Source organism: Crocodylus siamensis, chromosome 11 (genome assembly GCF_052110815.1).
Source record: "Crocodylus siamensis isolate JL-2025a chromosome 11, ASM5211081v1, whole genome shotgun sequence".
Lineage (NCBI taxonomy): Eukaryota > Metazoa > Chordata > Crocodylia > Crocodylidae > Crocodylus > Crocodylus siamensis.
The window spans coordinates 48,439,204-48,465,696 of record NC_143405.1 but is presented as its reverse complement, the minus strand read 5'-3'; the positions used below and the strand labels follow the sequence as shown (position 1 = coordinate 48,465,696).

The 26,493-nt window shown below is 46.4% G+C and overlaps 1 protein-coding gene across 4 annotated transcripts in view; it reads right to left on the bottom strand.

Moving 5' to 3' along the window:
* Nucleotides 1-26,493, bottom strand: part of CHCHD6 (coiled-coil-helix-coiled-coil-helix domain containing 6) — a 195,738-nt gene that overhangs the window by 106,643 nt on the left and 62,602 nt on the right. For all 4 annotated transcript variants that reach the window (XM_090021702.1, XM_090021703.1, XM_090021705.1 and 1 more), the window contains exon 6: nt 8,386-8,456. In XM_090021702.1, coding sequence (XP_089877828.1) covers nt 8,386-8,456 — 71 coding nt within the window. The remainder of the gene's footprint in view (nt 1-8,385; nt 8,457-26,493) is intronic.

Below are 26,493 nucleotides of genomic sequence, written 5' to 3'. Positions count from 1 at the left end.
CAGGGTACGCCCGGGGCCAAAGCCAAAGTTAAGCAAGTCAAGAGTCAGAGCCTGTTATCAGATCTGAAGGCAATTTCCAGAAAGCCGGAGTTTAGGAACAGAGTGAAGCAGGCTCGGGAACCAGAAAACTGGTATTAGAGAGGCTTACCAAAGCAGACCTTCAGGGCAGAACTGCTGGCTGGCTGGCAGCCTGTGCCACAGGCAGAACTAAAGGGGGAGGCTGCTTTTCCAGCAGCCAATAGTGAGGCACAAACAGTGATCAACTGGATCAGTAGCTGAGGCAGAGCTGTCAATCACAGCCCCCAGGCAAGTGTGGCCCCAAAGAGACAATTAGCCCAGCCTGGGCTGCCTGTTAGGGCCCCTGACACTCCACTATTGCAGCTGTTCTACCGCCTACAGCAGTGGTCACCAACCAGTGGATCTTGATCCAGCAGCAGATCTCGGAGCCTCTCGTGGTAGAACTCGGAGCCTCTTATGGTAGATCCGAGGCTGTGGTGGGGAGCTGAGTGCTTGTGCCTGTCCCCCAGCAGGTCAATCTGTGGGGGACAGAAGGGGCAGGGGCTAGATCAAGGCCCCTGCAGTGAGGGGCAGTGCCACAGAGGCAGAAGCAGGGGTAAGTTGAGCGGGGACCCAGCCAGGCGGGACTTACCTGCTCGGGAGGCGCACCCCCCAAATAATTTTTTCTCCCTCTTACTGAATCTGCCCCCCTGCCCACCCCACAGACTTACCTGCTTTTAAGTGCCAAAGGTGATCTACTTAAAAAGGTTGGAGACCACTGGCCTACAGCACCTTTCACACATTTGAAAAGAGACTGTCATCGTATGCTGGGTTCACAGTGACTAATCTGCATGGGCTGTAGGTATAGCTTAGCTCCATCATACCAGCTTTCAGTTGTCATCACAAGGAGACAATATTGCCAATGCTGCATTGGGACAATCAGTGAACTGCACAACAGGAGGGGCTTTTATTTAGACAGTCCCCAAGAACTGTGGAAAGATAGTATGTTTTAGCTAAATCATCACATCAGGTAAAATTTCACTGTGGCAGTAGCTGTTTAAGGACTTAACAATCACTCCTAGGAAGAATAAAAGGTGGCCAAACAGAACAGTTCTGCAATCCCAGGCCAGCCTGTGCAACCTTCTTCACAGCACACCAGCCCCAGAGTAGAAAGGACCCTTTGAATAGAAAACAGCCCTTACAAATCACCCAAGATTGTCTGAGTGCTGGGTCCTGAAATCAATGCACTGCTGGAAACAGTTGTTTAACAATGGGTCTTCCTGAACCAGTAAGGAAAATGCATAAGTGAGAGTGTAAATGGCACAAAACCATTTCCAGCTCCATTGCAGAGGGCTATTACCACTTGTTTCTAAAGACTCACGCTTGCTGAAATGGCACTAAAGCCAACACTGTACCATCTACTCCAACACTTACACATTCTAGCTACTACTTTGTCAAAACATGTAACCTCCAAGCCAGTTCCAATAGCACTCCAGTTTTTTAGTTCAAACCAGGCTTGCAAACATAACACTATTCTGCCAGCCTGAGAAGGAGTCCCTTTGGTAGGTAGATTAGATCAAAGTATATGGTTCAGAATCAACAAAGGCCAAAACAGAAGCAACTTGACAAGTCTAAGCTGGGAGGGAGGCCGGAGGCAGGAAAGTAGCAAGGTCCATTCTATGCAGGAGTGAGAGAGAAATCCCACAGCAATTTTGACTGAAGGACGTGTCTCCTCTTTTCTTCTCTTTGGGTTTCATTATGGTCAATGTAATATCTGCTTCAGTCTTCTAGCCTTGCATGCAGTCCCCTCTGAGCAGAAATGCTTGGAGTTAGTTAAACTACCCCGTGTCCGGCTCCAGGGTTCACGAGCAAGCAGAATATCCCCATGTAACAACCCCATGTAACAATCTTCTTAATCTTCCCAAATGCTACAGAACCCAGGAAAAATGTCAGCAGTTTTCTCTAGGATTTGTTCACTGACACCCCTTCCAATTTAGGTTTTCACTGTTCAAAAGTCTTGTGAAATTTAATAAGACCCTCACTTTCATGAGTATTGAACTTGGCTATAAATTCTCAGTTCCAAGCTCACCGTGTACCTAGGACGTATTGGCTCCACCCCCATGCTGAGTCGGTGCAGATCTCCCTTTCATATTCAGCCCAGACAGACACTTGCCACTTGTCAACTTCTCAAATATAACCATTTTAAATACTTGTATCCATTAGATTTAAAGATCCAAGGACCATTACATAAAACTCTTGAGATACAAGGTCCCTTATGGAGTAAGTCTAGTGGAGAGTCTACCAGGAAGAAAGGTGTCTTGTGTATTCTAGACTGATCTCTATCAGGATGACAAAAATAGGAGGCACATTCTTTAAACACTCATTGATAACAGCACAAAGCATCTGCAGTCCTCTCCACATGGCGTGCAAAGCAACAGGGCTCAGGCAAAGCTGCTTCAGAGAGAGTTCAGCCGACCATAAGGAGATCTCGGAGGGAAATTCAGCTCCAAAACAATTTTATCTTTTAACAACTTCTTAATCCCCTCACCCCACCCCACTCCTGCAGCTTTACCTTTGAGCGCCATGCACCCACACCCACCCATACCGACTTTTGCTTCCAAATTTAAAAAAAAATAATAATAAAAACAAGATAAGTCCAACTTGATAAAAGAAAATAAATGAAAAATTAAAAAAAACCCAGCACTTTGAGGATAAGTCTGGAGCGCCTGCACTAAGCCATAACCTCTTTACTGATTTTTTTTTCTCCCTTAACAGATTCAGGCACTGTAATAACATTTAATCCTCAGAAGCTAATCTAAATGTAACACTCAAAAGAAGACAAAGACAACGCTGAAGAAAAAAATTTGGCCACTGCCTTTTGGGAGTCCTGCTTTATCCCCGGAGCGAGAGCATTAATAGAGCTTGGAATGAAATGCCATTTTATTCTCTGTAGCAGGGAGGGGATTAACAAGTTGTCTTCTCTAAACCCAGTCTGAGTCATGGCTCCCTGAGCACTGAGAAAAGGACGTGGAGCAAAGTGAAGGGTGGGGAGCACTGGCCTTTTATTTACAGGCTGCTTCTTTTGTGGGTAGTTACTGATGTGCACAGTTTGCTAAACACCAAAAGGAGAGGGGAAAAAAAGTTCTGGGGCCCCAAACTAATTCCACTGGCTAACCAAAAAATAAATAAATAAAAGGCAGCAATTATAATAACATTAGAGAGACATTGTGTCCGTGGCAATTCTCCAAGCCACCGTAGCATGCAAGTAACCAGGGCACACGACTGAAGGTGCCAAGAGCTACCCATCTTCAGTGGCTTCCTGTTGCTAGGAATGTTCTTCCTGGGCAAAAGATAAAAGCTGGATCCAATTCAGGACAAACAAGAAAAAGGGCCAACTTCATGAGATACTGCAGAACAGGCAAGGGCTAAGCTCAAATGAGTGGTCAGGCCTGTGACACAGGGTCAGACATTAATACTGAGCCTAGCATCCTGTCCCCAACAGCAAGCAACAGCAGATGCTTGTGTCACTGTGTGGCCTAAGTCACATCTCTCCTCTGTACAAAGGACATACTGAGGCTTACCTACTTACCTCTCTCATGCATTGAATATTCCTTGGTGAAGGTCCTTGTACAGCACTGTGAATATGTGAACTGCTGCATAAATACTAAGGAAACCCCTTGATCAGCTGCACAGAGCTGCAGGCAGTAAAAATGACAGGAGAGGAAAGGGGAAAAGGGACACCACAGAAGCCAGGAAGTGTTGAGGAAGCTGTGCCCGCGCTTCAAGCTTCTCTCCCCATGCTGTGTACAAGCTACAAAAAGCAAAGCTCTCTCACTAGGAGAGACGCACCAGTTTCATCCCCACCCTACCATATGTAAGACGACACAAATTCCAGCAAGGTGCCTCATAAAAGGTAAAATAACTGCGGGCAACTTGGTCTCAGTGCATAGAAAAGGCACAGTCTAGCAACCCACTGTGAGCACAGACTGATGCAGGATGAGCAAAGCAAGCTCACAGAATGGGAACAGAGCTCCTCTCTGAGGCAAGGAGAACCCCATTTCCCATTGCCTCTAGGTGCAGGATCAGCTGCGGTCATGCACACTGTGCACATGGCTGGCAAAACCAAGCTTTATTCCCAACTCAGGCACAAAACCTGTATAATTGTGTTTGTGTTTCAGTCTGTTCTTACCTAAGTTTCTCCAACTGGCTTGCCCAGCTTGGTGGACCTACCACCAGAGATGCAGATGGACAAGAACTGTAGGCATCACACAGCATGAATCATGACTTGCTCCTTTGACTTGGCTCTTCCTCACCAAACGCATGGATCCTTAGGGTAAAGGGTTAAGAGGAAGCAGATTCTACATTCCTCAGCAATGAACAAACAGTGCCTGATAAGGGGACCTTGGCACATAACCTTTCAGCCCACAGTAAAGTCAGGAGTAACTTTCCCCTCATTCCACCAAGCACACAGCTCTGTCCTACTCTTGAATGGTAAAACCACTCTCACACATGTGTACAATGTCCAGCCCAATCCTAAACCGGGCCACTTGGTGTTATTATAGCAATACACACAACACATACAGTGTTAACTTGCAGGGAGAAGCAAAATGGTCAGTACAATTAATACATGACACCAACATCTACCAACTGGCACATCCCAACACACAGCATGGAATTTAAAGCAGGACTGCTTTTGATTTTAAGACGGGGTGGGCAAAATACAGCCAGAAAGCCAGATCCAGCCCGTGGAGGTCCCTGGGTCCTACCCGGCCCAAGCATCGCCCGGCTGTGGTGTATCCTGCCACCCCCTGGGCACGCAGCAGGGCTGGGGCAACTGGACTGCCTTTCTAGGCAGCCCAGGCAACAGCAGCTCCTAGCAGCCACGGCTGCTGGCCCCAGCCCCACAGTACTACCAGGGACCCGCATGCACAGACCCAACCCAGCGCATGCCACACCTGCTCCAGACTCGCCCACCCAGACTCAGCAGCGGTGGCACCAGGCAGAAACTGTTGCTCAGTGTAGGGGAAAAGCAGCCTTTCCCCCTCGCCGCTGCCAGGCAGTTCTTGGTGCAGTCGCCCAGACCCCACACCATCCCAGGCTGCTCTGCAGCTCCACTGCCATCACCACCACCTGGGTTGCCCTGCGGCTGCTCTGCAGTGTCATCACTGCCACACGGTACAGCCCAGAGGTGGCAGTGATGGCAGCAGAGCCACAGGGTAGCCCAGCACAGTGCTGGCTCCAGGCAGCTGCACCAAGAACTGCCTGGCAGTAGCAAGGGAAAGGGGCCACTTTTTCCCCATGCCAAGCAACAATCTCTGCCTGGCACTACTGCTGCTGAGACTAGGCAGGTGAGTCCAGAGCAGCAGCAGGGTATGCTGGGTTGAGGCTGTACACGTGGGTCCCTGCAGGACCATGGAGCTGGGGTCAGCAGCGGTGGCAGCCAGAAGGATGGCAAAGGGCAGCAAGGTATGCCACAGCCAGGCAATGCAGAGCAGGTGTGACGCGGGCTGAGGCTACACACTATTGGCAGTGACAGGGAGGTGCCACAGGGCACACAGGCTCTGGCTGTTGCAGATGGTAACTGGCTCAGGGGGACACATGGGGGGCTGCCATGCACAGCCACCATACCCTCAAACCTCCCACAGCCACACCCTTCCCCACACACACCGCACCCACCCACAAACTCCCCCCATACACACACACCCCTGTGCCTCTGAGGGGAGCCCCACTCACTGCTACATGAACCCACTCACCCGAACACATATGCACCCACACACACCCCCAGCCACCCTCCATTTCCACACACCCCACTGCCCCCATAAAGCCCATATCCACCCACATCCTCCCCCACACACCCTGACAGCCCCCTACAACCACCATACGCACCCATCCACATCCCCCACAATATACACGAGTAAGACTTCATTTGAGCTATTATGCAATCACCTCTATATAGACAATGCAAGCATACAAGCGAGGACAAAAATATATTTTTAAATAAATTAAAATATGTTATTGTGGATGTTTGATTTTTAGAATATAATTTGTTTTTTTCCCCCCCAGTTCCAAGATGGCAAACCCCCTTCCCAAAAGGAGTACTTCTAGGGGAAAGGGGAGAGACTTCTGGTGGCAAAGGTCAGGGGTTAAGGGGTGGGATGTCTGGTCTCAAGATGTGCTTGTCAAGGGGCAGGGCCACCTTGCAGCCCTTGACAGCTCACCAAAACTCGTTAAGTGGCCCACCAGCAGAAATGATTGCCCACCCCTGTTTTAAGAGTTTCCACTCAAAACAAGTAAAAAATACAAGGAACTCTTTCTCCCTCAATCATTAGCCCTACACAGCCATACCCCTTCTCAACTTTCAAAGCTGCATGACACCAACTTCCAAGCTCCCTTTTAAAGATAGAAATGAGAATTTAAGAGAAATAACACATTAAAGCCAAAGAAGAGATCTGATCTCAGGAGGGCAGCCTTCCATTCAAACCCATTGGAAGCATCTATTTATAATAGCTGATGCCTGTGCGCTCTTCAGAAGGATGTACTACAAGAAAGGCCAGGTTGCTATGTTAAAAATAAGTTATACTGGCTGGTAGCAGGGCCACACAGAAAAGAGGGAGGGACCTCAACAACCCTGCAACATTTGCCTGAGACCCAGCACAATCATTTAATACCTTTCCATTATCTTAACTGCTCCACACTGAGGCTACATTACTAGATGAAACACCTGCAGCATAGCAAGAACAGCAGATAGACCAAATGAACCCCAGGGAATGCAACCTAGGGCTATTATAATAGGAGGTTCAACACAGTGCTTAAAAAAAAGTCCTAATACATATGAATGCATCACTGTTATACACACTCTGCCAACCGGCCACACAATTCTGGAAGCAAACTCAGAAAAATACAACACCCCCTGCTATACCAAGACAACTGAAGAAAAGACTGTCAGGCCTTTATTACGGTTCTATAAATTTTATTTTAATAACACAGCTTAGATTTTACTAAGGAGAGACCTCTGAGAATGTAGGCAGTCTGTCAGCTGCCTTGATTTTTGGTCTTCATGGCAACCTACTGCCTGGCTGTCCAAGCAAGAGTGAAAAATTATAACAGGCTATGTGATGCATTGGCAGCCAGTCATAATCTAAAAGAAACACACGGTGTAATATACCACACACTCCACTTACATACTTACTGCTATTGTATAATCTACTGATGTGGACAAGCATTGCGCAGCCTGGACCCAGCCCAAATGGACAGTATATGTTGCTACTCTAGTTATTGCATGTTGGCTGCTTACTTATAGCTCAGTTTCACAAGTGCTTTGCTTAACAGTACAATTACTGCAGACTCTGCGATCATAAAGAATTTTCACAAAAAATGTATTTTTTTCTTGGACAGCATGTGAATAATAAGCTGGAAAATACTACTGGAATATTAAAAAAAAAAAAGAAGTTTAGACAAGAAAACCACTTCAGTGATAAAATGAATGGACATTCACTTTACAGGACCTCTAAGCCAGGCCAAAAAATGTAATTTAGAACCAAAGAGCATTTCAGTGTTATTAAAAACATTCAAGATAACTGAAGTTGGAGGTTCAGTGGAATTTGCTTGTCACCACATTTACTATGTTCAGTTATTTAGCCTGGGCATTTCTCATGTCTGGACAATGAAACAGTTTCACTCCCCTGCTCTTAGGTACTAGATCAATGGTGCTCAGCTTCCAGCCCCATAGGTCAGATAAGTGGTACAACCAATCCCGGTGCCACGGCTGAGGTTGGACCCAGCCCATACGTGCAACCCCACAAATCTGCCCAGCCATGCATGTCAGACCCTGCCACAGCAAGACTCCATATGCTGGCTAAGCCCTGTGTGTGAGACCACGGCACCCAGTCCTCAGGACTCCCCACAGGTCCAGAACAGTGGCAGCATTAACTGTCACAGCTCTGGAAGCCACAGCAATTAAGGCTGCCATTGCACCCCTACTGCAAAATTCCTGGACTCATAGGGAGCCCTGAAGGCCAAACAACATGTCTTATTGAGCTAGATTCATCCCACAGACTAGAGGTCAAGGACCACTGTACAGGTCATTGCTATATAGCATCTGGGGTGCAACCACTGCAAAAAGATATGCAAAAACAGTCCCAACACCTGCCATGGCCAGTCTGGAAACTGTTAATTCAGTTAGGACTTTCTAGCTGCCAGCCTCCCCATTCGCACTTTTCTTCTCAAAGAAACCCTGCATTTCAAGGCTCGACCCTGTTTTGACATTGGCAGGCAGAATAAGTATGTAGAGGCCTGGGCATTTTTAGCCCAAAGTAACCTCAGACTCCAGCCACCAGGATGTTCAGATGGTACTATAAAATACAAGCAAAGAAAAAAATGGCTTCTTACTTTATCCGATGCTCAGCATTGGTGGCTGCCTCATGGTACTGCTCCGATGTCAGCTTGTACAGTTCAGCATTCTGAAACCAAATATATAATACTCATTGCTAAAGATCAGGATTTCATGTACCCTGTCCTGGGCTGTAATTATCTTTTGAGACAAACAACAATCATTTCTCACCCCGGAAATATCACGTTCTGCTTTACGACAACTCAGGCTCAGCCAATGTTAAAGAAGATATTTACTTCGCAACAGATCACAGTGGGACAACACCTGGTCTTCAGCAATGCATCACTTCTCAGAGTGATATAGGGCTGTAGGGAGGAGCAGGCTTCTGGGACCAACACAGCTTGTTACTTCATCTAACCTCATTTTCCACAGGAGTTTCCCCATCCTCACTGGAGTTGTTTTTCAGTTGATGTGGGGGCCTGGCAGTTAAATGATGTTCAAACATCAAAGCTAGCTGCTAGCACTGAAAAAAAGCATCATCTCAACCCTGCTGTCTATTGTAGTTTGCTCTAAGGAAAATTCCTTAAGTCACCATGAACTACTTTTGCAATATAATGAAGAGCAGATGACTTCCATTATCCTGAAAGAGCAGGTGCAAAATTATAATGACCAACCAACATCTCCCTCTATTTAAAGATTTGCTAAAATAGGTTTGGGTGGGGAGAAGGGCAGATATTCCCCAAGGCCAGACCTTAGCATCATCCTGTCTTTCTCCTGATCAGACGATTCAATGCTGAGAACACTCGATGCAGATCATTCATAAGCCTTCTCCTCCTCAGCTTCCCCCCCACCTCCTCCATCCTACCCATTCCCTGCGACTGTACCTGGTCCCGTACACAAAAGACTGTAAATGTTAGCCAGCAGTTATAAAAGAGACTGGCATAAGGCTCAGAAGAAGCATTAATGACTCTCTGGACCTCACTGGGTTTGTCTTCCCCCGTTCCCAGGCCAAGCCCAGAAGCACTGCTGTGAAGCATGTCCCACCTATGCTCCCATTATGTGCATGCTTACTCCTGGAAATGAGCCTTAGAGACATGCTGAGCACACATGAGAGAGACCTCAAGATCAGTGTCACAATGTTCAAAAATGCCGCCATCTTACCTCATTTTGGTGCTTAAAGAGTGGCATGTTCCCAAACTCAGCACCAAGGTTGAGTAGACCACCTTGGACACATGAGCACTTTTCAGGGGTTTGACCTCCCTTCTATGAGAAAGTGATAACACTATACATCATAAAGGGCTTCTAAAACTTTGCTAATCAAAAGGCTTAGAAAGTGCTTTGACAGCACTGCAGAAAGGTGCTAGAGTTGAGTTATTTCTTCACTAGCTGCATTTATGCAAAGAGGCACAGGATGGAATTTATTCCCATACACTCTGACCTAAGAATTGAGCTTAAAAACTGACTAACCACAATAAGCAACCACTCCAAAATGTGTTCTGCAGGCGGCTGTCATGAATGTTTCCATCTATTTGTTATGCAATGGTCAAGCTTCTAATGCTTTTAAGCTCATTTTACTCCTTTCAATAATGGAGAGTTCATGTTTTAATGGAGCCTTTTTCTCTGTCCTGTAAATAGACCTGATGACTTCCAGATCCCTGCTGTTTCTTATTCACACATGAAGCCACAAGACCTGTGCTCCATTAATTAAATTTGCCATTAAAAATTAAATAATGTGAATAAGTAGGTGTGAGCGTTATCTCCATGGGTTTCATAAGTCTCACTGTTTCTCCAATTACTTCCCAAGCAGTTTTCATATTTCATACTGTCTGATTTCTCAAAGGAACTGGATCTTGAGAGATCAAAACGAGAGAAAAAGAGGGAGAGCCAGAGAAAGAAAGGAAAACAGGAATATTAAACATTTTTCAGGCAATAGGAAGCAGTGCCGTCAGATGCTATTAGCCAGCAGCAATCTGCAGCAAAACAGCAGCATGAGAGGAAAACAGGGACAAACATGTTGTATGTGAGGCCCAGCATGAGGCTGGCATTTAACCCACCTAAGGAAGGAAAAGGCAGCCAAAGAGATTTGTTTGCTGGTAGTTCTATCGATGAAAGCAGGTGTCAAAGGGCCTTTGCCTACTTCAAGAGAGATGGAGAGTTCATCTCCACGATCCCATGGCAACAGAGGTACATGAACTACATAGACAGATACGACCACTGCTATGGGCATGCACATTCCTGTTCTGGATAATATCAGCTGCAACAGCCACCGATGGACAAGAGTCCTGATGCAAAGAACCAGGTCAGCGGGAGTTTTGGCACCAAATGTTAGTAGAAGGCAAGAAAAAAACCTATAGGGAAGGGAATTTCACTGATCAGGAGACTGATCAAGAAACCATCAGTCTTGCCAGAGACCCCAGGCTAGACAGCCTAGCAAATCTGATGTGCTTGCCATATAGGTATGTGGCTGGGTAAGTGATGAAAAAGGGACATTAAGAGTTTAAACACATTTCAGATTAAAAGGAGAAAGAGCGAAGTTATGCACAGAGCCTATAACGATCCTTCTTACCCAATTATGGTACTCCACTGGTTTAATTCTGGGTCACTCATTCTTAAAAATGAACAAAACACAACTAACCAACCACCTTCTGCTTTGAATCAGTATCAACTTCAGAACCCCTAAAGAGTTCTGATATTACAGTTATTTGAAGGGCTATTATTCCCTTACCTTGAGCTCTATGCATATTCACTACAAGCCTATCCCTGAGCAAGATGGGAAGCAGATCAAGACTGATCATTCCCTTCCTGCCCTTACCTCAGGTTAATAACATGAATTTATCAATGCAGAACATCACACCACCCAGCTATCTCTCAGTGAGAATTGGTTCCACAAGTTGGGGCTTCTCCCAAATGAGTAAAGGCATAAGGGTTACCAAAACCATCACTGCAGACATTGCTTCCTCCATTAGCTTGTGCATCCTGCCTGTGGCCCTGCCCCAGTGTACTGCCACGCTGCCACACAGCATTCCAGTAGCTGAAGTTGTTAGCCAGTTAGTCCCGGGTTAAACTCATGCGGAGCAGGAAATGCCGAGTGAAAATTTCACTAGAGGTCTCCACAATCACAGGTATGGAGCTAGATTTAGGTGTGGCACAGAGATTGAGCAAGCCATATATAATGTCAAGTACCCTGAATTTGATAAAGGAAATTTCACTGTAAACTTGCGTAAAAATAAAAGCTCAGAGAATGTCCCACAGAGGAGCAGGAACTGCTAACTCAAAATATTCTTCATGAGACTTATCTGTTATTTTAGGTAGAGCCCCGAGACAATGGAGACAAGGCAATCTTACCTTTCAAGTTCTTGGTTTTCACAATTGCTGGTGGAAAAAAAAGGCTGAAAACATGATGCAAGTGCACTCAAAAATCAGAAGGCAAAAGGAAAAGCTCCCAAAACACACTATTTCTGCTAAACCTCATGAGGTTTGGGGGGGGCTTATTCATTATTTCTGAACATTTGGAGTTAGCAATACCAGGATAGTGCATCTCTGAAGAGATGAAAATACAAATGAGAGCTAAGGGCAAAATGTGAAGGCTTTTTCCTCTGTCAGGAGTGAAGGACTAAAGGAGGCATCCCAGACCAAAGTCCAGGTCTCTGAATTCACAGGCGACCACTTATTCAGAGTGCTTAAAAAAAAAAAAAAAAAAAAAAAAAAAAAAGTCCACACCATAAATACAAGGTACAAAACTAAAAATATTCTACAACATGCCACAGGTAAAATCAAAGGAGATACAGATGCTGCCAATGACTTTTCTACTGCAAGCTGGTTCCTAGAAAGGATCCTAAGAAGAGGACTACACTCAGACTGCAGAGAACCCCAAAGTTCCCATGATTCTTGCCAACCTAACTTCGGGGAGCAGAATTCCTTCTTACCCTAAAACTGGTGATTGGTTTGATGTAAAATGAAAGATGAGGAACTCCTTGCCAGGATAGTAGTTTCCAAGTACCAACAAAAGCATCCCACCCAGTCAAAGCTCAGTCCCACCTCCCAGAAGCCAATGAAGCATTCACAAAAGAGAAAAAATTGCTTGCCCCCGTAGGCAATCTAGAAAAGCCCTGAAACATGCAACTGCAGGCCACGCTGCCAAAGAATTACCCTAGACTGCAGCAAATGAATTGTAAATACATAAATCCATACCACTGTTAACCAATCAGTGACCGTGTCTACATGACCAGTGGATTGTGCAGTTGTTACCTACACAGTACTGTCCCCGCACTTTTTTTCCCCCAACACTACTGCACAGTAGCATCTTGTGTAGACATGCCCAGTTTGTGGTAAAAATACAAGCACAAAGAATTGTGAAAATACAGCACAGAATTAGGGCAGAGAAGCAACTTCAAAAGGAGCTCCACACCCCCAAAAATGAATTGCTCCCAAGTCATGTTCCCCCACAAGAAAGAGCTCAGCTTCCATTCAAAACTTCCCTTTCAAATTAAAACAAGCTTTGAGGCTTACATCACATTTGATGGAATTCTCTTGCTCCTTGTGCCCCTCTCACACGTGTGTATATGCACAGACACACACACACCCTAACACCCCCCCCCAAACTCCCTGGAAGCAGCTAGTGTCTCAGTTCTGCATTAGTTTCCATCCAGGAAGAGCACACACAAACTGCAATTGCTTCCTCAGTCCGACAAAGGGTATTTATACCTGAAAGCTTGCTAAGAAGAACTTTTCGAACTATATGAGTTGGTCTGATAAAAGATACCAGATTTACCCAAAGAACCGTGTCTGCCTATGTCCTTAGACCAACACGGCTACAACCTACACCCCTGAATCAGTTCTGCATTGACACTGAAACCCATCTCGTCCAATATCAAAAGAACATGGCATTGCTCACTATTATACATAAACCACCTGACTCACCATTGACCAAGACCAACTAGACCCTAAACAGATTCTAGGCAACCTCCTTCGCTAACCTTAAACCCCAGCAGACAAAAGCCCTGATACTAAAACACCGATTTATCCATCAGGTGAAGAACTGGGTCAACAGATCAGAAGCTGTTTGGAGAAGGGTGGGGGGAGAGGAAAAAGACAACAGACACCAAAGCTATCTTGAGCTATTTTGACACCTCAGTCTATAGAATACTGTCAGTGGTCATAGTGCTTAAAAGATACAAAGAGGATTAATGGCTGTTGAAATGTTGCCAGCCTCGATGAATGCTAGCGATACCTCTGATGAAACAGAGCAGGCCAGCAGAAGCCTTGACAAATGCTGCAGACGACAGCTGCGGGATTAGATGGTGCAATCTGCCTAACACCTGACAGACGCATCGCTTAGATTCCCTCCCCCCTTGGTGTGCGCTCACCAGCTTTCAACAAAATTTCCAAATGCAGGACCACAATCGAGCTGAGGAGAATCTGCCTCCCCTGTACCTGCTAAAGGGAAGAGCACATTTTAATCTATAGGAGGATAAATGATATAGAAATATGGGAAGTGGGGACAGCATAGCCACACCAGAGAGGCATTACTAGAATATCTACAATGTCTACTGGATGCGGTTCAAACCCCTGCTTCCCACTGCTAGTGAAGGCAGAGATTAAGACCTCACAGACTCCTCTGGAGAGCCCACAGACCCACTGCCTTTTCTCACTTTCACACAGCGCTTGCCAAGCAGCTGCAGGAGATGTTTAAAAGAGTGCTCAGGACACTGTGAGCATGGGAGCAACCACGGAGGGCCACCACATTAGCTGGATGCTCCAAAGCAGAGATACACTTGTGCTTCAGCGATTATGTGAGCCTTTGGGTTTACACCTTGGTGTAAAAACTGAGCTGCTAGTTCTGATGCTATGGGACCGTGGTGGTTCAAGACCTGACTCCTAGCTGCTTGCATTCCACTCCCTTGGACAAAATCTGAAGGTACATGAACCAACCTTCCCTAACACCAGCAATTCAAGAGGACAACCTTACTGAATAGGCCCAATGGGCACTTGTGCTTCTGGTGCTTTGGAACTTCAAGGACACTCTGCAAGGGCTAAAGAAACCAAGGTGGGACCAGCTCTTGTTGCTCATTCACTGCCATTCATTACATTCAGCTAATATTCACTGCTCGTGTTTTGCCCTCCTTCCCATTCCCTGCTACCAAATGTAAATGCCCGCAAAGGCTGATCAACAGGCAGATTTTATAAACGGAAATACGACCACATAAAAGCATTCCTCATAGGGCTCCTGGGACAAAGGGGTTAAGCTGAAGGGCAGCTTTTATGAGACTTTACTTATTTTGTCTAAGCTTAGCCTGGGGAAGATGCAGGTATGAATGGGGATGTGCTGGCATGAGAAAGGATAGTTAGTATCCAAAGGCAGCTCCTAAATGAAGCTCTGTTAATTTGCTGTTCAGAGGTGTGGGCACATTCACTCCTTGTAATGGAACCTGCAGTGAAGTCACAGCGCTGATTTTGTGACATCCTATTCATTCCCTTGACAACAGGCTGTGAGATCATAAACACTGGATTAGGATTCACTGCAGGAGCAGGAAGAAGAGCTGCATCTGCAATACTAGCAAAGGGGAAATTAAAGTAGTCACCGGCAGGAACATATTTCTGCTTGAATAAATCTTCTCATGTTTGTTACTTTACCCAGGGGTGACAGCCAGATAATACTTAGCACATATCACAAGCCTTTCACATCCAAAGTACCTTATGAATGTTAGCCTTTGCAAGGCCCTTTTTGGGTGTGAGGGAGGACCACAACCAGTCCCATCTGGCAGATGGGAAACTGAGGCACAGAAAGTTTAAGCGATTTACCTGAAACTACAAAAGAAAAAAGCATGTGTCAAACAAGGCTGGGTTTTTAGGATTTCTTAATTCCCAGCCCTCCATTTGGGCTAATCTACCTGAAGAAGCACACATTTCCAGTATAATAAATACTGGACTTTTGTTATCACTGGAATCCAAGGCTATCTCCACCAACGGCCTCCAGAAACAAGACTGCAGTTAATGCTTTATCAGAAGATTTCTCAGGTTTTGTGCAGAGAAGGTGCCTCTCAGAAGGCTGAAATTAGGAACTTCCTTTGGAAACCCTCAAACGCTTCCTTACAAATGTGAAGAAATTTCTGTTTCAGGGGTGTAGATTGTAGCTGTGTTGGTCTAAGGACATAGGCAGATGAGGTTCTTTGGGTAATCCGGTATCTTTTATTAAACCAACTCAAATAGTTGGAAAAATTCTTCTTAGCAAGCTTTCAGGCACAAACACCCTTCGTCAGGCTGAGGGAATGTCTGCAGATGGTGTGTGCACTGCTTTGCCACTCCATCCAGGAAGAGCACAGACCATCTGCAGATGCTCCCTCAGCCTGACAAAGGGCATTTGTGTTCAAAAGCTTGCTAAGAAGAATTTTTCCAACTATTTGAGTTGGCCTAATAAAAGATACCGGATTACCCAAAGAACTCTGTCTGTCAAGGAAATTCTACTGCATGCTGCTGGGTTAGAAAGACTGGAAGTAACATAATGAAAGTTTGCATAGAATTCCTCTTCCCAGGAAAAAGTCTCTATAAGTAAGGTGAGGGAACAAAACTACCAAAAAGACTTCGAATTGCACATCTGACAAGTGGCTCTAAAGCTCGCAGTGTTTGCTGTGAAGCATCACAGGTCCTTGAAATACAAATTTCTGAAAAACAAGACACTTTCCCAGAGAAAGGCCATAAAAAAGCCAAAAGAACAACAAGGACAAAACCAGCGACATGCAAGCCCCACATGGAGGAGAAGGGAAAAAAAAAAAAAAAAAGCATATCCCCATGTTCCCTCTGCCAAGCTGTAAGTTTGACACAGGTAAGGAATTTGTAAATGCCCTGAATCAATTAAACTGACAAGTGCAAGTAGACAGACCTCAGCCACATTGATTAAACTGCAAAGTTTTATCAGCAGCTGCTTTAGACATCCCCTCAACCTGGTCACAAGGCACAGACCACACAGCACCTAAAGACCTTCAGGGCACGAAGCACTTTGACATATCCCTATTGACAGTGTGGCAGCAACCAACACGTGGATCCTATCCACAGATTAAGGTTACAAAACCAGAAGGGAACTCCTAGCTGGTGGGTGCAGACTCAAGGAGCATTCTCTGACACAGATGCAGGGAATCAAAGGTGTCCAAGCGGAGCAGAGGGGTAAGGGTACTAGCCTTCACAGAACTAAAATCTACTTCCGATTCTAACCTGTACTTTCACAGGAACAGAAACAAACCTAGCAATATTCACGCACTTACCACATCTAAAATGAGGACAATTAATATACTCCACTATCAGCACCCCATAAAAATAATTTTGTTGTTTTGAAAAGTGTTGTTATTACAGTTCAGATTGGGTATCCAGCGAAGACCTCCATCAGGGGCTTCTAAACACCAAGGCTCCCTTTCTCCTAACCAACTCTCCACCCCTTCCTGCCCTCCCAAGATTACTGTGGCTAGAAGTCCTGGATTTCTCACCAAGAATGCGCCTGCCAGATTAAGAGGGTCTGCCCTAGTTCGTAAACTCTATGCCATCATGGAAGAAACCTGGATTGCATGCAGTCCCAGACTTATGTATAACAGATAACTGAAAAAAGCAACCACCTCTGCGCTCCAAGGGGCATCCAACTGCCCAGGGGAAATGGGGGCATAGGCAGAAGATTAAGAGAAAAACACAAAAAGAAGAAAGGATAGTGGATGGGAAGAGTCAAGTCTGTATACCAGCATGGGTGAAAGCAAAGTTGTTTAAATAACATACCAAGTCATAGGCTAGCCTGCCACTTAATTTCATTCTTCCAGTTCCCCCCATCCCAACTGCAAATGAGTCCCTACACAATTCCTAGCAAATCCAGCTTTGCTAAATAACCCTGACATGTGCAGGGCTGAGAACCAGCCAACAAGCAATGATGAGATGTCCCCAAAATGATTAAGGAAAATGCAGAGCATCTCTCAGGTTACACACAAAGCCTGCTGTACTTTCCCCTCAACACACGGGCAACGCTGCAAGCGCTGTTTTGAAAACCTCTGCGATTCAAAGCCTCATTTGGTTGACAGGGAGCCTGTGGATTTGTGGACAGATTGTCACACAAACTGTCAGGTTTTTAGAGAGATGATCAGACCTCTCTTTGCCTGCGTTACGGAGCACATCAAAGGCACAGAAGATGAACCAGACACAGTCTGCACAGATCTGACTGAGTGGTGGGTGTATTTGTTCAGAGCACTGTACTGCTGAGGTGGGGGGGAAGGGTGGTTTATAATGTGAATAATCAAGGGCTGAAAGTACTAGAAACTTGACAATTTTTGGCAGCAATTCTCATCTTTGCATTCATTTATCCGAGACACACTTCCATACTAGCGGCAAACTCAAGAAAAAAAAAATGATACAAGCAGCAATTTCATTTGCCCTCACACTTGCCATACAGCCTCAGCCATTTCTGACCACCTTTGTATTCAGATTCAATACTTGCTATTGGAGCCAGCAGCTTCTCTTCCCCCCTTGCCCTGTAGTAAAGTGTGAGCTGATCTTTTCAAAGAACTGTGCAACAGATTCCTGGGATAAGTCCCAAAGCACAGCACTGTGCAAATGTGGTTCAACAGCTAAACCGGATTTTCAGAAAGAGGGGGCCTTGTTTTTAAAAGCCTTAAGTCCCGCTTACTATACTACAACCAGAGTTGCAAATGATCAGGACATCTTGCAAGAAAGAAGGAGAAATGGGACAAGTTGGGGGAACCAAAAGTTGAAAGGCCAAAATATTAGTTGAAGCTACTGAAAATGTCAGCTGTGTGTGTTCATCTGTAAAGCGAGGACAATACAGGTTTCCCTCACATTATGCGGGTTCTGCATATGTGAATTCGCTTATGCGGTGACCCTTTTTATACCAAAAAATTGTTATAGGTGAGGTAAATTCACTCTTATGTGATCAGTGGTGGAAGCCCGCAGTCCGCTGCTTTGTGCAGGGCATTCTTCTACAGGCGAGGGTGGGAGGGGGCAGGGAACTGCAGCCTCTGGAGCTGCAGCTGCCCTGGGAGCAGAGCAACGCCATGTCAGTAGTCGAGGGGGTCAGTACAGTCAAGGTCTTGGAACGTATCCCTATTTGTTACATTATGAAGTGGGTTCCCTTTATGTGAATTCGAGTTATGCGCCGTTTTCCAGGAATGCATTCATAGCATAAAGTCACAGAAACCTGCTTATTTACCTTCCTTGGTGATCTGGGAACCATGGTGGTGAATACTTGTAAAAAACCTTCCTGGCCTTCAGGTAAAAAGTATTATTACAAAAAGTAGCTTGATAGGGGTCCCTCCTTACAATCTGTAACTTATCATTAGGATGACCATCTATCCTGTTTTTGCCACAACAATCCTGCTTTAAAACACCTGTCCTGAGCATCCCATAGTTTTGGGGAAATGAATGCTTTTGTCCCATTTTCACTGGGATAAAGAGAACTGTTTCAACTGCTCCCGCCCCACACACACCCCACTTCACCCCCTGCATGATCAGCTGAGACCACAGCAGTGGAGGGAGGAGGAGGAGGAGGGAGTACAGGGGATGGAGTGCCCCATTTTAAGGCTGGGAAGATATGGTCATACTACACATCCTAGGCTAAAAAAGCCATTAGCCAAAGGGTATGTTTATTTTAGAATTAGCACAAGGCACATTCAAGTTGTTACTAGACTTTTTTCATTCTTACAATGTGATGGTTGTTCATTTCAAGTGAAAAAACTAAGGAAGCACACTGCTGGAAGGAAAAGAAGAAACAAGGAGACATACTCTTGCAGATCTTCTTTCACCTACCCATCATCCCACAGTCCCTCAAGCAGCAGCTGTTCCCATCCCACTACTTCCCCTCCCTGCCAGGTAGCAGTTACTTTGCAGCAGAGGCCATTGCTATCTTTTAAATGTTTAGGCTTCAAAATAGACTGGTTTAAAACTGGATGTACAAAAAAACCTAAACAAAAACCAACCAGTCGTTATTCTGGGGCACAGAACCATGCTGGCAGCCAAGGAGAGGACAGGAAGGGGGTATGGAAAGAAGAGGGATGCTACGAAGGAAGGGAAACAAGTCCAAAGGATATTTTTCTAAGCAATTTCCTTTCCCACAGTTTGATAGCCACATTTTCTCTACTTTTAGGCACCTTCTTTTCTCCCAAGTAATTTTTGGAATTTTCTTATTTCCTCTATAGTGAATGAAACATTCAGATGACATCTCCGGCAAGGAGCTGGGACTCTCTGAACACACGAGCTCATCAGAGCAGAATTCGATGGGGCTGTATTGTCACAGGAGAGTTAAGAGGTAAACATGAATATGAAAATCAGACAATGGCAAATGAAACTCAGGAACTTCCCTAAATACCAACCTATGTCCCCGCACCCTGGTTGAGACAGTAGTTTCACAGGATTACTACTATAATTTTGGCAGGGTGGTACCTTAAAGACTAATTTGTTCAGAAAGGCAGACGCTTTTGTGGGCTAACTTTGAAACTGCTAACTACTACAATTTTGACATGACATCACATGCAATTTTGAATAGTATTAGTTTGCCACAATTTCAGCATCATGTTTTCACAGCCCCAATCAAGATGGAAAAGAAAAGAGGTTTCCTCCCTTGCAGCCAACAACAAATAGTTTGACAGCCAACAACAAATAGTTTCTTTTTTTATAAAATGCGTGCATGTGTATTTAAACCAGGAAATTCCTGTTAAGATTACAGTTTTGTTTTCAAGGACATCCTAGGAACACAAAAGCAGGAGACAGGAATACACAGTTACCACAATCTAAACAATGCATCTCAGCTAAACCCATTTGCAGAATTTGATTTCCAGGTACCAAGAGGTCTCTGACCTTTTGTGATGTAGGGTACTTTGCATAGGGAACAAAAGAATTTGGGGCAGAATGAGGCTGTAACAAACACACATAAGGCTTCTGAAGCAATTATTGATACTTATGCTAGCATCACAGCTGGGGTTTTGCAACTGTAGCTAAGGAGATGCATAGAAAGAAGAGGCGTTGGGTTTCATAAGTGATTTTTGTGCAGAGGCCCAACCCTTGCAGTGGAGTTGGGAGCTACCCTGCTGAAAGAAATCAGATCACAGAAAACAAAGCAAAATGCACAGACAAGTGGCCCAACGTGGCAGAATTCCTGATATTTTCTCCAGAAGACCAGTATACCAGATTGTCATATGCTGCTGTTAAATCAAGGAAGACAACACAGAAAACAAAGCAAAATGCACAGAAGGAGAGGGTTTGAGGACCTTTTATTTATTTGTAATGCATGTTTGGAAAGAGGGATCAAAATTTGTGGCAGAGGTGATATCTTTTATTAGAACAATTAGATATTTCCAAAAAGCTGTCTGTATTTGCAAGCTTTCAGGCACAGGCACCCTTCATCAGGCATAGGAGATAGCAGAGATTGTAAAAAAGAAGGTAGAAAAGAAAATTCATGTTTGGAAAGAGACTTTTCCCCAGGCATACCGGCCATCTGAAAGCCAAGTGCTCTCTCCACAGAACAGCTGACTGTCCTACAATGCAGGCTCCACATCCTCAACTGCCCTCTGCCTTTGTTCTGACTTGGAAAGGCAATCTCTGTATCCAGAGCCAGTTCACCCCCCACCTATATCCCAAGACTGCCCAAAGGGATGCAGTTTTTCTTCTTTTTTTCCCCCCAGCAAACACTTTACGCTCTAACAACTAGATCAAGACCTACCATCTCAACAGCAAACAAACCATTGAATAGCCATCAAGCAATAATGGCTTTTGGCTGCTGCTAAACCAAGCTGTATTTGAATGAATGACCTAGAGGTGAAAGGCTCCATATCCTATTATTAATCCCTTGAATTGACCACTCATACCATGAAAGGCAGCTTTGTGGTACACAATTGTATGGGGAGGAGGGGGGACAGAAATCAAGATTCAAAGTAAATGGATGCCAGAGAGCAGCTGAAAATTCCCAACACATTTACATGTCCAGATGGGCACACAGCATAACATTTTACATGTCAGATGCAAGATGCACTTTCTGAAAATGAAAGGGAAAGAACAATGACTTTTCTGTGCATGTGTTATTGCCCTTTTAAAGGCCATATACAACCCTGTTCCAAGTTGGTTACACACCCTGGGCATACAACACCAAACCAGATCACTGCTTCATGCCCCAGACCCTTTATTTTGAAAAGACTTAGAAGAAGGGAAGTCGGAAAATGCAGGGCATACCTTGCAAGGCCATGGGAACCTGAATGGACACACAAGGGCCTACATAATTGTAGAAGAATGTCAACTTCTATTCAGGAGATGAAGATTAATTTTAACCTCCCCCCCCAACACCTCCCTTGTGAAGATAAATGAAGTGTAATGAAAAGCTTGTCATTCCCTTCATACCCATAGTTAACACAATCCTTTTGTATCATCCAGTGCAGTCCAAAAGAAAACAAGTTGTAGGGAGATAGGCACATAAAGAGGTAAAAAAGAAGTGTGCCCTTTCTTCCCTTCTTATTTATGCTTTTATCCCCATTTCCCTTCTACCTTCTCTTTCCCTCCCTCAATAGGGCATACTCTGCATCATCCCATGCGCCGTCCCCTCCCTCCCCCCGGAAGCTTCTGGGAATCCCACTAGCACTTACTCTACACACACACACACACACACACACACACACACACACAGAGCTAGAAATTTTCGGGAATCCCATCTCCTCTTTCATCCTTTCCTCCTGCAAAGGCTTGCCAAGATTAGCGCTCCCCTGTGGTACTGCCTCTCAGCCCAAAGCAGGGGCTGCTTTCATGCAGTGGCAGTGCAGGCAGAGTTGAGGGTGACTCCAAGATAAACTGGGTGGGTTTCAAATTTGACCATTTAAAGTGATAGCGAGTTCATGATTAATGCTAGCATTATGCAGATGAAAAACACTTGAGACAGTCTTTGAGATTGTACTCCATAAGATTGTACTTCGGGCACTCAGTACTCTGACATCAGTCTCACGGCTCTATCAAGTGCGAGTTCCACACTTGAAAAGTCACGAGCTTGGGTGCCAAAGACACCGTCATCAATGTAAACAAATTTTCGTGAACCAGTTGCAGGTGGGTCATTAATGTACAGGTTGAAAAGAGGTGCCAGTACCAATCCCTGAGGGAGGCCATTGGTTTGAGGTCTCTAAGAACTAATTCAGTTGGTCAGGTAGACTCCAAAGCGTTGACCACGTAATAGTAGTTTGACTAGACAAGTGGCGCAACGTGGCAGAATTCCTGATATTTTCTCCAGAAGACCAGTATACCAGACTGTCATATGCTGCTGTTAAATCAAGGAAGACAACACCAGCCTTCAGGTTTTTCTGAAGCCATTTTCACCGAAGGTGGTTAAGGCTAGAACTTGATTGCAAGTGCTCTGGCCACAGCAAAATCCTGTTTGGTCTAGGCTTACAGCAGAATCAATTACCAGAGAAATATGTTGCAGAACTAGTCTCTCAAGCATCTTGTTGCAGACGCTCAGGAGGGAGATTGGCCAGTAACTTGCTGCCGATTATGGTCTTTGCCAGGCTTGGGTAGGCCAATGATTTTTGTTCAGCGCCACACTGATGGAATTTGCTCTTCACACATAATACAGTTGAAGAAGAGTAGAAAACAATTATGAGCTCAAGAACTAAGATGTTTCAGAAACTCTGGGTGCGTGATATCATAGACAATGGCATTGAGATTGGTCAAGCAAGACCTACCTGCAACAAACCCGTACTGGCTATCCCTCAGGATGTTGATGTCGGCCAGTCCATTAAGGATGGCCTCTTTAATGAGCTATTCCAAGACCTTCCCCGGGATAGAGGTCAGGCTGATGGGCCTATAGTTAGCCGTATCCACCTTCCTCCCTTTCTTGAAAATAGGCACCACATTGGCCTTCTTCCAGTCTTCGGGCACTTCACCAGAGTGCCAGGAGCTCTCAAAGATCCGTGCCAGGGGCTGGGCTATGACGCTCACCAGCTCCTTGAGTACCCTGGGGTGTAGATTGTCAGGGCCGGCTGACTGGAAGGTATCCAGCTTCTCAAGGTGTTCCTTCATGAGGTCAGCATTGATGGAGGGCAGGGGATCTCCCTCACCCGGACCTCCCTGTCCCGTAGTGGGCATGGGCATCCCATAGGACTGATGAAAGACTGATGCAAAGTACCCATTTAATAGATTGGCTTTTTCCTGGGCGTCAGTTGTCAGATGTCCCATCTGGTCCAGTGTTGTCCTTGATTTTCCTCTGGCTCCCCACATAACTGAAAAAGGACTTTTTATTGTCCTTGATACTCAAAGCTAGTTGGAATTCAGTTGCAGCCTTGGCTTTCCTGGTTTGCTCCCTGGAGGACTGGACCAGTGCAGAATATTCCTCCTTGGAGGCGAATCCCATCCTCCATCCTTTGTAGGCCTTTCTTTTTAGCCTCAGGAGGTCTGCTAGATCCCTGGAGAGCGAGGAGGGCTGCTGTGCCCTCTTGCTGCCTTTCCTCCAAGATGAAACAGACTTAGCTTGTGCATTGAGGATTGTTCCTTTGAGGAGCAACCACTTTTCCTGAACCCCCCTCCCCCTGGGGTCATGGTCCCTTATGCCCTCACTGACAACCTTCTGAGCTTGTCAAAAGTCAGCTTTCCTGAAGTTGAGGACTTCAGTGTTGCTGACTTGCCAGCTTTATGGCAGATGGTGAAGGTGATCAGCTCATGGTCGCTGTCACCCAGCTTCCCATCGATCACTAGGTCGCCAATTAGGTCGTCCCCAGTACCAGGTCGAGCAGCGCTTTACCTCTTGTTGGCCCGTAGATTTCTTGGGTCAGGTAGAGATCATCCATGCACGAGAGGAAGCTTTGCGACCACTCAGATTTTGCCAAGTGATCCTCCCACGAGATGTGTGGGTAGTTGAAGTCACCCATGACAACCACGGTCCTGGAGCACGCGGCCTCAGCCAGTTCCCAGGCAAACTCCTGGTTCAGCTCTTGGCTTTGGGTGGGAGGTCTGTAGTAGACTTCCACCGTTGTGTCCCCTGTGCCATGTTCCCCACGGATTTTAACCCAGAGTGTCTCCAGTCGTCCACCCTGGTCGCCAAGATCAGCTTGCAGGGACGTGCAGCTTTCCTTAACACAGAGAGCTATACCCCCGCCCCTTTTTATCTACACGATCCCTCCTGTACAGGGTATAGCCAGCTATACCCGAGGTCCAGTCATGGGTGGAGACCCACCAGGTCTTTTATGACATCATAATTATTTGCACTGAGCAGGAGGACGAGCTCCTGCTTATTTCCCAAGCTCCTGGCATTTGTGTACAGGCAGGCAAGTGTTCCTATGGGGGCTCTTGCCTTGCCCACAAATTGTACCAGGGCTAGGGCAGGGGTGGGCTCCCTTAAGTGCCTTTGCCTGCTGGCTTTGCAAGGGTTGCTGAGCAGGCCAGCAGTGGCAGTAGTCCCCCGTTCCCCAGCAGGCTTAGTTTAAAGCCCAGTGGAGCAGGTCAACCAGTTTGGCTGAGAACAGCCTCCTCCCCAGTGGAGAGAGGTGGAGGCCATCAGCTCGCTGCCTCTCTTGCCAAAAAGCGGGCTGTGGTCGTAGAAGCCAAAGCCTTCCCTATGACACCAGCGCCACAGTCTTTGGTTAACTACCTGGATCCTCTTCTCCCTCCTCAGCCCATACCCCGAGACTGGGAGGATCAAAGAAAACATCACCTGTGCCCCCAGACCCTTTAGCCCCACTCCCAAATCCCTGTAGCACTTCATGACCTGGCTGGGAGCGCTCTGAGCTGTGTCACTGGTGCCCACATGAATAAGGAGCATAGAATAGTGGTCTGTGGGCTGGAGGAGCTTAGGGATCCTCTCCACAATGTCCCAGATGCGGGCCCCTGGAAAGCAGCAGACTTCCCGAGCTAAGGGGTAGGGGCGGCAGATTGCCCCCTCAGTCCCCCTCAGGATGGAGTCTCCCACAACAAACACCTTACGTTTCATCTTGGGGAGAGCGGGGGCAGCAGCTGCAGTTGAGCCTGTGTTGCCTGTGGGAGCTGGCAACTCAGCAGGCTCTGCTGGGGCTGCAAGAGGTTTGTACCTGTTGCTGAGCTCCAGTGGGGCAGGGGGCTTGGTGCGGCTTGACCACCTTGGTCAATGCCGCTGAGTGGACAGAGCGGGAGATCCCGGAGTCCTCCTTTGTCCTGGAGGGAGACCATGACCTACCCTCCGGCTCCTGGGGGAGAAGGCCCTGGCAGTAGGAGTCTATCTCCTGCTTGCAGTCCCTGATGGCACACAGTCTCTGGACTGTGACCTGGAGCTCCTCCAGTTGCTGTGCCAGAGGCCCCAAAAGGGAGCAGACCCCACAAGGGGAGGTAGCCATGTTCCTGGCCCCAGAGCCTGAAAAAGGGACAGGCAGTCCCCGCAGCCAAGAGCCAGGGGCTCCGTCTGCGTGGAGCCTGGGACCATGGGCTCCATCAGGGTGGCCGTCTCTGAGGTGCTGGGGGGCGGAGGGCTGCAGACCCTGAGGGGCCCAAGGGGTGTGGCAAGTGCCCATCTGTGGCATGCCGCTGGTAGGTGGGTTGGGCCTGAGTCTACCTACCTAGGTTTGCAGGCAGGGCCTTGGGCCCTCCCGCACCAAATCTGTACTAAGTCATGCACCGGCAGACAAGCACACCTGTTTGCACAGCCTGTTCGCGTGGCTCCCGGGGGGCGGGGGGCTGGGCGAAGTAGGGGCCTGGGCGGGTTAAGACCGAGTTGAGTTCTGTTGGTGAAAAGGTTTGTGGAGAATCTTGATTCTGAACATTGACAGAAGTGATGTTATTCTTCATGTATTTTTTGCTAAAAATCCTTGTTGTTACTGGGGAGGGGCTCTTTTCACTTTCAGAAGGTAGCTGGCAATGGTAATGGCAATGGCCAAAAGACGATTGAGTTTGGGCTGGGAGACACTGAACCACTCCCCGGCGGTGAATGAGGCCCCAGCTCCTCTGACTGAAGTGTCAGAAATTAAGTCATGACACTGAGTCCTCCCTGAGGTCCCAGCAAGTAGCGTCCAGTGATTCAACCAGGTGATCTGCACTATCTTCAGCTGCCCCGGGAGCAGCACAATGTCACATCAGTCCAGTCGAGGGGGTCAGTCTGACAATTTTTCATACTCATCTAGTAGAGTAGTACACTTCATCCAAGCAAGGAATGTACAGGTGGCAAAATCCCGTGAGAAGAGGACTGTGCCACT